The following is a 12,607-nucleotide window of genomic DNA, read 5'->3' as shown; positions in this document are numbered from 1 at the left end:
TGTATCTAATAGCTCTCAGACGAAGAGCTGGCCACACAGACTTTTATTACCTTACTAAAATTTGTAGAAACTTGTATTTTGGTCCACTGGCACTATACAGCAATAGATTTTACAATGTGATGGTGATACATTTTGTAGTATGTCAGAAATACATTGTACTTACACAATTCCAATTTACCTGCATTAACCTGTATATGCAAGTGGTGCTTTGAGTATGTGGATGTCCCTCAGCCTGCCTCAGACGAAAAGGATTACTCAGACACATATCATTTCGATATTGTACCTAATGGGTTTTGAACTTGGAAATGTTGAATTGTGAAATAATTTTACCTACAGATATGCTAAATTTCCCCAAGTTCCAGTCATTGAATTCTACGTGCACCAGCATTTATGAATAACCAACCAACCAACCAACCAACCAACCAACCAACCATCCTATCTAAGTTCGTGTTTGATCTGTACGTATTCGTCGCAAATACAAACATATACTGGATCGAACTATGTCAAATATTGCAGAAAGTCCGTATGTTGGATCTGTCTGTATCCGTGGCAAATACAAAGGTATCTTAGACGGGAATATGGCAAAAATTCGAGTGTAAAATCTGTATCTTTTTCCTTTTTCGGGTTCTGTCGGATCCAGGGATCCGGATCATCGGATCCGCCTGCATCCACCTACAATACAAACAAGTGCTTTTCAAAAAAGCTGGCGTTTTGTCTACATTTATGAGTGTGAATTGTCTTTTCCCTTTTCTTGAAGTAAAATCTGCCAGAGAAAGTCACTCAAGGGCTGTTCAGTCTATAAGAAAAATTGTCATTTTGGGAAAGGAGTACTGTTTTAATAGAGAAAGGCAGATTGGGGAAAGCAATTTTGAAGTTACGTCACTTAACTTAAGTGCTTTTGAAAAAGCTGGTCTTGGCCTACAACTTGTACTTATTTCTAAAATGTACAATAGGCTCATTATAAAAGCTATCAATGTAATTATGTACATGGCACGCAATAAAACATAAAATTTGAAAAAGCGCCATTGAATCATCATCACTATGGTAATTAAGTGAAATAGAAGTTCATAACAGCTAAGGTTCTATCTGAAATGACTACCAAATGTCAAACAAGTGTTCAAACCAATCAACAGCTACCTCATCCCTATTATTCTGGTTTCCGCATTTACAATTTCTTCCTTATTTTCCTGGATAATTTTGCTAAAATTCATGAAAATTCCCATATTTTTGTGCCGAGCGGCGTCACTTTCCACGTCCGTGTTGTCTGAATGAAGTCGATACTGAACAATGGAGCATTTGCTACTGTAACAAAGGATCGCTGTTTTGCAAACAACATCAAGAGCCTCTGTTAACATCGGGGATAGAAGTTTAGTGGCGAGTGTTTTGCAAGAATCATCTTACCGCGCATAGGAGCCGCTGCACGGTATTTTCCATTACAATGAACAGAAAAATACGAATGCCGGGTTTGGAATCTATGAAGTCCTGTTCATAAGACAAAGGCCTTGTATATATTAAATGAATATTTAAAGATAACAAATATAAAATATTAATTTATAAATAAAAAAATAAAAAATAAAAAAATATTCATAAATATGATATTGATAGATTAATATAATATCAATATATATTTTTGATATTTAAAATCTAAAAAGAAAAAAAATTCATGCACGGACACGATCCCGGATCTTCCGGATCCGAAGTACTACGACGTTACCAGTTGAGCTAAGTTGTAGTGTGTTGTGTGCATTTCTGTACATAATGCTATATCCTCACTACATGGTATCATTTATGTCGATTTTTGGTCGTTTTCTTGACGAAATCATTTTTTTTCTTCTGCAATCTTGTGGTATAGATGTAATATGGTCATTTTTCAGGATATCAAAGTCCGAAACTACAATGCAATGATATTTCCGAACAGTTGTAGCAGTTAGATGCGGTCGCCCTCCTATGTGTCATGCAAATCAAGCCTGCCTGCCTTTTCGTGCTCCCTTGCCATATAAGGCAACGGCTATACAAGAATTTTGGAAGGTATTGCCATATAAGGTACCAAGTACCATCGAAGCATCCTGCCTGCCTGCATGCATGCATCGAAGGTAAGAGCCAAGACATGGCGTTTTGGCGCGAAGGCGCCAAAACGCAAAAATTTGCTGTACGTATCTGTCAGGATGGGATGTAATTTCTGTGCGTATCCCATATATCCAGACTGTAAGTCCAATCACGAGGAAAGTGACACTCGTGTTTGGCTGCATGCTGCTTCAAGCAGAGACGAAAACATAATGATTTATTCACCTGATACGGACACGTATCATGTGGGCCTTCCCCTTGTAAATGTAAGGCAGGTGGGTAAAAGAATTCTGATTTTGTAAAAAGCTGAACCAGGAAATTGGCAATGCCTGGATGTGAACGAGTTGCTATCTTGCTTTTACAAGGACCCTGATCTTTTCTCCCTTTCTAGAAATATACTACCCCACATTGTCACAGTCATTGTTTATCACCACAGAGTGTGATTGTGTTTCCTTCTTTGTTGGTCTTGGTATTAATATATAACGTATGGGGTCGCGATGTAAGAGTTCAATACGCGCAGCATGATCCGGGCGTCCGTCACGCACGGCCGTCTGGTCCTGCACAGTAGACGTAGTGAGTAGTTGGTTCCTTTAACGTCAAAAGCTTAGTACATAATCCAGCACAGCTCATACTATAGCGGCACCTGGACTCTAGTCATGAATGCAGGACCTGCACAGCTGACGTCAGCTTTTCAATTCCAATTATTCACAGAACTGGAAGTACCTGTTGTTACACTGTCTCATATTGATGATGTCAAAGTGTCACTCATGAAGTAATCTTTGCTTGATTTTGATTTTAGAAGCATTTCATCTTTTTGCTTTCATTGTTCACAAATGTGTTAACAACTAAGAAAGCAAATGTATTTTATATTGTTGTTTAGAAACAGACCTTACAGGCAATAGCCTATTTCTGTTATGTCAATAGTCAAATTAAAATCATCTACGTATCCCTCCTGATTTAGTTTTGAGTCGTACCACAGTTTCCTGTAATCATAAAGCTAGATAAACCATTTATCAATAGTTGGCCATATATCAATGACAAGAAACTTTCAAGTTTGCAATCCATTTTTTGTTAGGAATCTGTTATCCTGACAAAAGACTATCCCTCTGCTTCCCCTGCAGCAACACTGCTACCATTAAACAATGTGATATTTCATTCACTTTCGATAAAAGTGAATATACTTTTGCAGCTGCGATTTACTCGATTCTTTTAACTTCTAAAAAGAACTACAATAATCAAAGTAACACAAAATCGAAAGTGACTTTAAAAACAATATCAAACTACACAAAACTGAATAAAACTTAACACTGCACTTCAACTCAACCGATTACCACTATCCCATTAAGTTTTGTTGCACACAACCATATTGTACCAGTGCACCCAGTCACCAGACTGACAGCACTTGCACTCAATTCACAAACTGTGCTTCAACCATTGAAGTCAAGTCAAGTCAAGTCAAGTCAAAGTCTTTATTGCAAACCCCACCATATTTCATCCCCACCATAATGAGGTCGCATGGGCAGCTTTTTCAAAAAGCTCTTGTTACTCAGGCGCTAACTGTTGGTTGTGTCTCCCCCGTCGCAAGTCACTCTATCTGCTCTTTGAAAATTGACACAAAGACCTGTTTTTTTGGCAAGCAGTACGACTACACGAGTATGAGCACAGTACTAGTACACGTAAATGTAGGGAAAAAATAGTACGTAAAGGGTGAAAAAAGTGCGAAGTTGCATAGAAATTGTCCTTCGCAACATGCTTGTGGAGTCGCTTTATTCCCTGTTATCTCCTTATACAATGTTCGCACCATATCTGGGGTCTCTGGTGAGTAGAGCCAGGATGCATTCATGAATTTAATATTGTATGGCCTTTTTGATTGAAAACAGCACGACGTTGACTACGTATAGTTATGTGCTAGAAGGGGGGGGGGGGGTATAATAAAAGATCTGAAATAAATTTGCCTTGTCTCATTATCCGTGTCTTACCTAGCATCCTTCGCGGACTTTCTAGGTGCGGCGGGCGTTTTTTTGGCGACGCTTCAGGAGCGCGCCAAACAGTTATATTATGTATTTCGTTCCAAACAATTCCGTGAATCTCAGCTATGCCAGGTTGGTATGTCTGGAATGTTACTTGCATGCGTAGTAGTAACCAGTCCGAGATTACATAGGAGGTCAGCGTTATTCTACTGATAAGATCTCCACTGTTGGCTGCCCCCTCCTCGCTGTTGTTGGCGTCTCCCGCAGTTTGACAAATCGCTTCCAGCTGCACGAGCGCTTGAGATGTTATGTCGCAATCTAAACTGTGTAGCCGTCCCGCCAATTGTTGTCTGCCATTACCAAAATGATACAGTCTTGCTTCATGTATAAATGATATAAGTATACATTTTCTACATGTCTTATCAACTATTGCCATTGTAGTTAAAGACAGTAGACGTATGACATATGAACAATGCAATAGATTCACAAACCACATGGAAACATCGTCTTTTGTGCCAGTAAGCAAAGACAAACCCACAACACGCTGATGATAAGTTGCACCGTCTCCGGGACATCGATCCAATCACGAAGATAGGCCCGATCAGAAAACATGACAACTTGTCAATGACGCACCCACGATAACGAACACAGGAACCAGTCCGTTCAACGAAGCAGATAAAAGGTCTCATTGTACATGTGTATAACAATATACAACATCCACCTCATGCATTGGAAACCTTTCCAGCGGACCGGTACAAAATATACATCCTCAATTTGAATAATTACAATTGTCACACCTGTACCATTCATCTAATCAGCACGTATTTAACACCTGATTTAACATAGATACGTACATGTAATGGTAAAATAGGGACTAAACCGATGTAAACAATAAGACAAGGACCACTCTACACAGATAAAAACATAGCATAAACTATATATCATATCATACCATACCATATCGCCACTCAACCGTCGCCATGGCAATACGCTTTATTGCCTTTCTTGTTTGTTTTTTTGCGAGGAGCGCTAGCTGATTTGCGATTTCCAACATATGGTCTTCGGGGAAAATCGCAAATCAGCTAGTGCTCCCCGCAAAAATAAACGCCTGCCGCACCTTCGAAGAAGTCTATTCTTATCACTCTGTCGACAGTTGGTCCAAAGTTGTGGCAAGGGGAGGGTCGTCACCAGGTAGAACAGCCAGGTAAATCTCGTTGATACCTTCGAAATTACACTACAATGTGATATTGTGCTAGCCTAAGGAGACAAAAATAGCATCCAATGGGAACCAGCCGCAGGGGCGGACCAAACACTTGGTTGAGAACGTCACATGAGAAAATACAATCACAAACACCAAAATTGCACAAACCAGGATACTGGCCACACATATAACTTACAAGACGACGTAATAAGAACGACGATAGCACGACTAAATATCTTTGTCAATCTGCGTCCACATGCAGATATGTAATCATATTATCTACCATAGACAGAATACAAACCATGTTCTTGTATTGCACAAGCTCAATAATTGAAAATCTTTTAATCACAGACGACCACCACATGACTTAATGTCCAATACGTAACGTTCCAAAACATGTACACATGAATCACAGCTGGATTGACAAGTTTTTTTTGGGGTCATTTCGGGTAAGGGTTGGAATGGTCAAACCACCTTTCCACCCCCTCCTCCGGAGACTCACAAACAGGTTATGTTGTGTTTGTAGCCGTTTCCCAGCGATGAGTTATTTTAAGAACGTAGCGCCAGCGTTGTTTGTCTCACGGTACTATTATTAGCGCTACCTAACGATTGTTGTCACCGCGCTAGGCCAAAGGTACTAGCAAGACTTTGTTTTCTGCAGTGGAGGTTTGATCATTGCTAGCTGTAAAAGGGCAAATGTTCGAGGAAATTCGCGGTAGAGAGAAAATGGAATGTTAAATTCGCAGTGGTTCAAGTTCGCGGTTGAAGCTGTCATGAAGGGTTTTACTCTGATTGGGCAAGGAGGTTGGATTGTGGAATGTTGCGGTTGTTGTGGTGAAGAGGTCATCGTTAAATATCCGTGAACATAAAAGCCACCGCGAACATTTCCCCATTGACAGTATTTTCCTGCTGGTAAGGAAAATGCCTCCTAGCCTCCATCCGGCCTTCCTAAGAGAACAGAAGTCATCCCGCGGTCAGGGTAACTTTTCCCTGGCCTTGGAAGCAGGCAGATTGTACCCTTTGTGGCCCCTGGCAAATCACTCTCCTTATTTGGACATGAAAAATGGAAATATAATATAGTTTGGGCTGTGTGTCTGTTTGTATTTCCGGATTGATGCAGTCAGCATAACGCAAGAACCTCTGGTCGTCTGGATGGATTATGATGATATATGGTATGTGGGTAGGTGTTGGGAATACGAAGGTCAAGGTCGATTGTTGGCCCCCTGGTATGTGAGATTGGTACTGCAGCAGAAATTCCGTTTTTTGTATCTTTTGACCTGCACGTGCTATGGTCCTGATCTTGTGGTGGCAGATAGTTTGTGATGTAAGGAAGAAGTGGTGTAGGTTTGAACCCCCTAGCAGCTTGCTCTGGAACTGCAGGGGCGTTTTTGTCAAAATTTTCCAGGGCCCTGAGGGAGAATATTTAGTAAGTGAACCAGGGAATGACGGAATCCATGATACTAGTATTTAGTATGCAAGTAGCTTAGACAAATCAGTACAAGATAGATTGATTAGCCTAATAGAATGTTATATAATAATGTACCAGTGGATGCCATACTTTGTACCTTGTACAACTGTTGTGCAATAAAGTATTATTATGATAATGATGTGCAATTCATGCCAATTGAGACTTGATTTGCACATTTAATGAGGAAAATTTATATTTGTAGTCTTTTTCATTATAGAACTCAAATACATGTAACATATGTAGTTTATGGCAGATGGAGCATTTACAGATACCAATTAGGCAAATAAATTCCTATTTTGCATAATTAATCCAAAAGTGCCACAATTCTTCTAAGTGGTAGTTGGTAAATAATTGTGACCTGTGTGAGTCAGTTAAAGGTGTACATGCATGACCAAGCATAAATTATGCTAGTCATACGAGGTCTCCGAACTCTTGTTCAGACAGGTGTAAATTAATGTCTCCCCTTCTATTCCAAACTGCACATTATGTCTCTCGGCAGAATTCATACTTCTAAAAGTTTGGTTTGTTTTTCAGCAGCATTTGCCGTCTGTTAACACGATAACTCAAGAACGGCTGGATGGATTGGTTTGTTCAAGAACATTATAATATGACTTTTCTGATATCCCACACTATGTGGATATAACCACAGAAAATGGGGGCTTCCCATTGGCTGAGGGGAAGTAGCCATGGGCTAAATGTTAGTCCTGAACTATATACAGCTTTTCTCACTCCCCGTACGAACCAGCGGGCTTCACGATCTAGGATATCCGTGGATTCGAGATTGAATGAGTGTCCCTGGTTGTGTTTTAGATGGTGGAAAATGGCAGAGGAATAGTGGTTAGCGCTCTTTCTGCAATGTTCATTGTACCTTTGTCTTAGTGGTCGACTACTCTCCCCAATGTAACGTTACATGTTATTGCAGTTCGGTTCCTCACATTTCAGTTTGTAGATGACATTGGCTTTGATGCCTTTTTCAGGCCTGTCTTTTGGATGGGCCAGTTTCTGCCTGAGAGTTGAGTGAGGTTTGAAATTGGTGGCAATGTTGAAGTTTTGGAAGAGTTTTTCCGATACTCCTTGGACGTAGGGCATTGTAATGTTGACCTTGTTTCTGTTGGTCAATTGTTTGCACTTGAGTGTTTTCTTAGACTAGTCAGAAGGTTTGAGGCCCTTGATGAAGGTCCAATCTTGGTAGCCACACTTGGCTAAGGCTGCACGGAGATGTCTGTGTCCGTATGTTTTTGCTTCGTCTGAGGTAATGACGTTGTCTTGAGTTTTGATCACTGCTAGTTTGTGTTCCAAAGGGTGGTGGGAATCAAAGGCCAGATATTGATCAGTGTGGGTCGGTTTCCTGTACACTTCGAACTGAAGGTTGCCACCCTTCTCTATGATGGTTTTCGTGTCTGGGAAGGGAGCATGATGTTTTGACACGACTCCTGTGTAAACTTGATGCTGTCATCTACCTGGTTTATATGGTCCGCCACTCTCTCTTTTAGTTAGCCTACACCAAGTGTCGTCTACATAGCGAAACCACTTTGCTGGGGGGAGGGCCATTGAAAGTACTGAGGGCTTTGTTCTCAAACTTCTCCATATACAGGTTCACTACAATGGGTGATACCGGTGATCCCATAGCACAGCTGTGCACTTGCTGGAAAAACTTTTGTTTGTACGTGAAGTACGTGCACCCTAGGCAAAGGTCTAGTAGTTCACATATGTGGTCAACGGACAGGTTGGTTCTATCTGCAAGTGTGTCGTCGGCCTGCAAGGCTTCCATAACTACTGAGACTGCCTCCTTAGTGAAAAGCGAGCACACATCATATGAAGTAATGATTTCATCTTCTGCTACATTGATGTCTTTGATTTTGTGGACGAAATCTGCACTATTCTGTACATGATGCTGAGACTTCCCCACTAATGGTCCCAAGATCTTAGCCAGATGACCTGTTAGGTTGTAAGTGACTGATCCTATACTTGGGACTATGGGCTGTAGAGGGACGCCCGGTTTGTGGATTTTGGGAAGGCCGTAGAATGCTGGGGGTTGTTCTGTAGTGCTAGTGGGATTAAGCCTTAGATAGGTGACACGATCCAGAACTTTCTCTTCCGATCTCTTGAGAACGTCATGGATTTCCTTTTGAAATTTGCTTGTGGGATCCTTTTTCAAGGGCATGTAGATGTTTGTGTCCCCCAATAGGTCTTGAACCTTCTTGTCGTACTGTTCCCTGTCTAAGACTACTGTGCGTTTGGCCTTGTCAGCAGGAAGGATCAATGTGTCTTGATTAGTGGCCAAAGCCTTGAGCACGGTTTGTTCTTCCCGGGCGATGTTGCTAGAAGGGCGTTTAGAGACTTTCAGAGTGGTAGCTATTTTGGTGCGTAAGGCTTCAGCCTGTCTACAAGGTATACGGGCCAGACGAATCGCCGACTCAGTTTCTGTCAATGTTAGGGATCTTGCTAGGTGCTACTGCGAAATTTAGTCCTTTTTAAAGTAGGGATTTCTCTGGTTCTGTAAGAGTATGACTACTCAGGTTCTTAACCCACCTCTCGTCTGTTCTACTCGGTGTTGTGGCTTTAGGTCTAGAACTGCTAGATCTCCAATTGGGGTCCCTATCTGCCATACTATACACTTCTTTATGTTGTAGCCGTTCAAATTTGTTTTTCCGTCTGACTTTCCCCTTCTCGTGTTGAAGGAGCTGTCCGTGTGTTATGAAGTTGTCGGTTTCAGCAAAGGTCTCTTCTGACAGTTTTTCCCCTAATAGTTGTACAAGGTTGGCTTTTCTCGCGTTTAGACCGTCCAGTTTGTAGTTGATATGCCTTACCCTCTCGTTTAGTAGCTTTCTTTCGGCGTTGAGAATGATTTTGTTGTCATTGAAGCCTCTGATGGAGGTTTTTAGGCGCAAACTGACAGGAGTGACACTTACCTTGAGGCACCGTAAATTGAAGCGTAGATGGTTCTGGTAGTCTGCAACCTTCCTGCTGGCTCCAGATCTCTCACTGAGCTTAGGCAAAACTTGCCGTATTGATCCTTGATGAAGGTTTAATAGACATCCAGGTAGTAAGATACGCCCATTCTTGATAAGGGATTTTAAAAATTCAATTTTGGACGGGGTCATTACCCAAAAGTCCACTTTGACATAAATTGCTTTTGGACAGGTCAATTTTACACGGAGATACCACTGGGTCACTGGGGGGAATATGCATTTTTGAGCTTTTTTTGTACTTGCCTATTTTGCATGAGTCATGGTTGCCAATGGAAGAGTCTATTTTTACATGGGGGCAATTTGGTTTAAAATTAGATTTTGGACTGGGTTGATTGCGCAAATGTCATTTTTTAGTGGAAGTGTTTCTGAACTGGTCCATTTCTAACTGGATGTGATGCTGGATGAAAACTCTTCTCGCATGGGGGGGTGGCCTTTATTTTAGATTCAATTTTGGAATGGTCGAATTTTGTATGGGGAGGGATATGGGTGAAATATGCTGTAGACTCTTCCATTGGCAACCATGACTTATTTACCGGCAATTGTTGCCTGCCTCGTTTCCATTTTATTTTGAAAGACATGTTCCTAATATACGCACCTCCGCATATTCTGGAAGAAGATGACTTTTTAATCCATAAAACGCCTCCCTTTAAATATACAGTCAAACCTGCCCAAGGCGACCACTCGGGGGACAGAGCAAAAACGGTCGCGATGGACAGGTGGTCGCCATGAAGAGGATTCCAATTATAACATGTTTCCAGGTCGAGGTGTTCAAATACAGTGTACTACGTAGATGGATGGAAAATTATGTGATTTTAGACAGCATGACCCCCACCAGGTTCAATTCTCGTTGATAGAAAGTTCCCACAGAAATTACATTTTCTGTTATCGTTGTAATAGTATTTGTATAACGTTACCGTTACATCGTGAACAAATGTCACAATTTTGACTAAAAACAAAGTCTGCCTCGATGATCTCGCATTTACACGTTACGTTAAAGTAAGAGTACGCAAAAACACGCATATAAAATCTAGGTTTAAAGGCCTAAGACAAATCCCTAGAAAAAAACTGACCCCATCCTTCTTTTGGGCGCCGACCGCTGGATTAAAGCGGCAAAAAGTTTTTGATCTGACAACCGAAGGATGAAAACAAGAGTTGTGATACCGCCGCCGAGCAGGCGACCGCATTGAAAGGTAACAGTGGAGCAGAACGCACAGCGTCGGCGATTACAAGCAAGCAGCGCCCAATAAAGGTTTAGAGAATCATGGAAATAACAAGGATATAAGAATATTAATTTTCATCAATAATGAGAGTATTCTAAATATTCATACACAGAAGCGTCGTGTTTTAGAAAAGTCAGCGTTATGCCGCGCTGAAACAAAGATGGAGTCGCGGACCAGAAACAACATGTCTCGGCCAACGTTTTGCCCTCCACCGCGGTGTCATATTTTTCCGGCGGAATTTAGTAAGACAGAGACACATTTTTGTTGAAAATACAAGAAATTGATAGTAATTTCTGTGAAATCTGACTTTTTGACGCCATGCACTACGTGATCGTTTTGAGAATTGAGTTCAAACCGAACCGAGCTTGCGGTAAACTATAAAATTACGATGGGCACAACAACATCGATATCTAGGTAAAAGTATTCACAATCCTTTGTATTTACAATGTTTATAGTGGGAACGTTTAATTAAAACATTTCATGGAGGAATCAATGCTATTCATATTGTTTTGTCCGTCAAGGTCTTAAAAACATTTCCGCGAAATCCGACAGCACAATTCAATGTCACCACACGCTGGAAAAACGCGGTCGCCATGGCCAGGGATTGTGCTCCGTGGCGGTCGCGGTGGACGAGTGGTCGCCTTGGGCAGGCCGCTTAATGCTTGTGCCTATGGGGAAAATTTTCGGGACCGAGAAAAAGCGGTCGCCATGGCCAGGTGGTCGCGTTGAAGAGGTGGTCGATTAGGCAGGTTTGACAGTACCAGAATTTGACACAATTATATTTTGCCCATACTGTAAGTATGGTCCAAATATACTGTGTTTGGTCATGTTTCTTTCTCCTCCTCCTCCAAATTGATTCATGTCGGTCGTCCCTGGGCCAAATGAGCTGAAACTTGGTATGCAGGTAGACTAAGAACATACCCCCAGAGGTTTAAAACATTTTTTTTTCGTTGGATGTAGGTCTTAGATATGATTTCTTGAGTTTTTTTGGTAATTTTCAGACCAAAAACGCACATTATGGCCTCCAGTGCAGTGGTATTGAAACCAAATGACCTGAAATTTGGTGTAGTTGTGCATTGGACATTTACCCAAAGGACCCCATTATTACTTTTGGCATACGATTTATATTGCAATTTTTTCAATGAATTTTTGGTTATTTCTAGCGTTCCACACGCTGCTGCCGGCTCTTCAGCATTTACGAAAGCGGCAACCAATAGGCGCATGACATGCAGTTTAAGCGATTGCGTGATTGGTTAACTCGGGTACAGCCGATGAGGCAGTCCCTTTTAAACCCGCCTTTGAATTTCAAAACTGGAGCTATTTGAGGTTATTCTGGTGACAAACGATATGATTGCAGTGCATGCAGTCAGAAAAGCTAGCAATAATCCAACGTTTCAGACGACAGTTTCTTGGACCCGTCCCTGGATGGAAATTTACTTCTTGGTATGTGGGTAGGCCTTATTGAGACCTCGAAATAATAAGATTTTAGGCCCCACTAGCGACTTGCTATGTTACTGCAGCGGAACTTCCAGTTTTGTTTTGAACATCTCGTGTTCTGAACATGCTATGGTCATGATTTTTTAGTGGTAGATAGCTCTTGGGAGGGAGGGAAAGTAATATAGGGTTGGGCCCCCTAGTGCCTTTTTTGGAGCTGCGGTAGCAAATTTCGAATTTACATATTCTTAAAGAGAATAACTCAAGAAGGGGTTGAG

The 12,607-nt window shown here is 41.4% G+C and overlaps 1 protein-coding gene across 1 annotated transcript; it reads right to left on the bottom strand.

The window, feature by feature from the left end:
• Window positions 1-7,849: 7,849 nt before the first annotated feature.
• On the bottom strand, window positions 7,850-9,312 carry LOC136437617 (uncharacterized). Its single transcript, XM_066432241.1, has 3 exons — window positions 9,236-9,312; window positions 8,411-9,024; window positions 7,850-8,103 (listed from the first exon to the last, which is right to left on the bottom strand). Exons 1-3 carry the CDS (start codon window positions 9,310-9,312, stop codon window positions 7,850-7,852), a joined length of 945 nt encoding a protein of 314 aa, XP_066288338.1.
• Between the last annotated feature and the right edge of the window lie 3,295 nt (window positions 9,313-12,607).

Source organism: Branchiostoma lanceolatum, chromosome 6, assembly GCF_035083965.1.
Source record: "Branchiostoma lanceolatum isolate klBraLanc5 chromosome 6, klBraLanc5.hap2, whole genome shotgun sequence".
NCBI classification, from domain to species: Eukaryota; Metazoa; Chordata; class Leptocardii; order Amphioxiformes; family Branchiostomatidae; genus Branchiostoma; species Branchiostoma lanceolatum.
This window is presented reverse-complemented; position numbering and strand designations above follow the sequence as displayed.

What these genes read in the sequence shown, in the direction of transcription:
- LOC136437617 (XM_066432241.1), bottom strand. Translation starts at nt 9,312, where the DNA reads ATGGCAGATAGGGACCCCAATTGGAGATCTAGCAGTTCTAGACCTAAA. An exon ending in CCGAGTAGAACAGACGAGAG is followed by an intron (nt 9,025 to 9,235) that starts GTGGGTTAAGAA and finishes ACGCCCTTCTAG; the next exon opens with CAACATCGCCCGGGAAGAAC. An exon ending in CCTGTCCGTTGACCACATAT is followed by an intron (nt 8,104 to 8,410) that starts GTGAACTACTAG and finishes CTCCCTTCCCAG; the next exon opens with ACACGAAAACCATCATAGAG.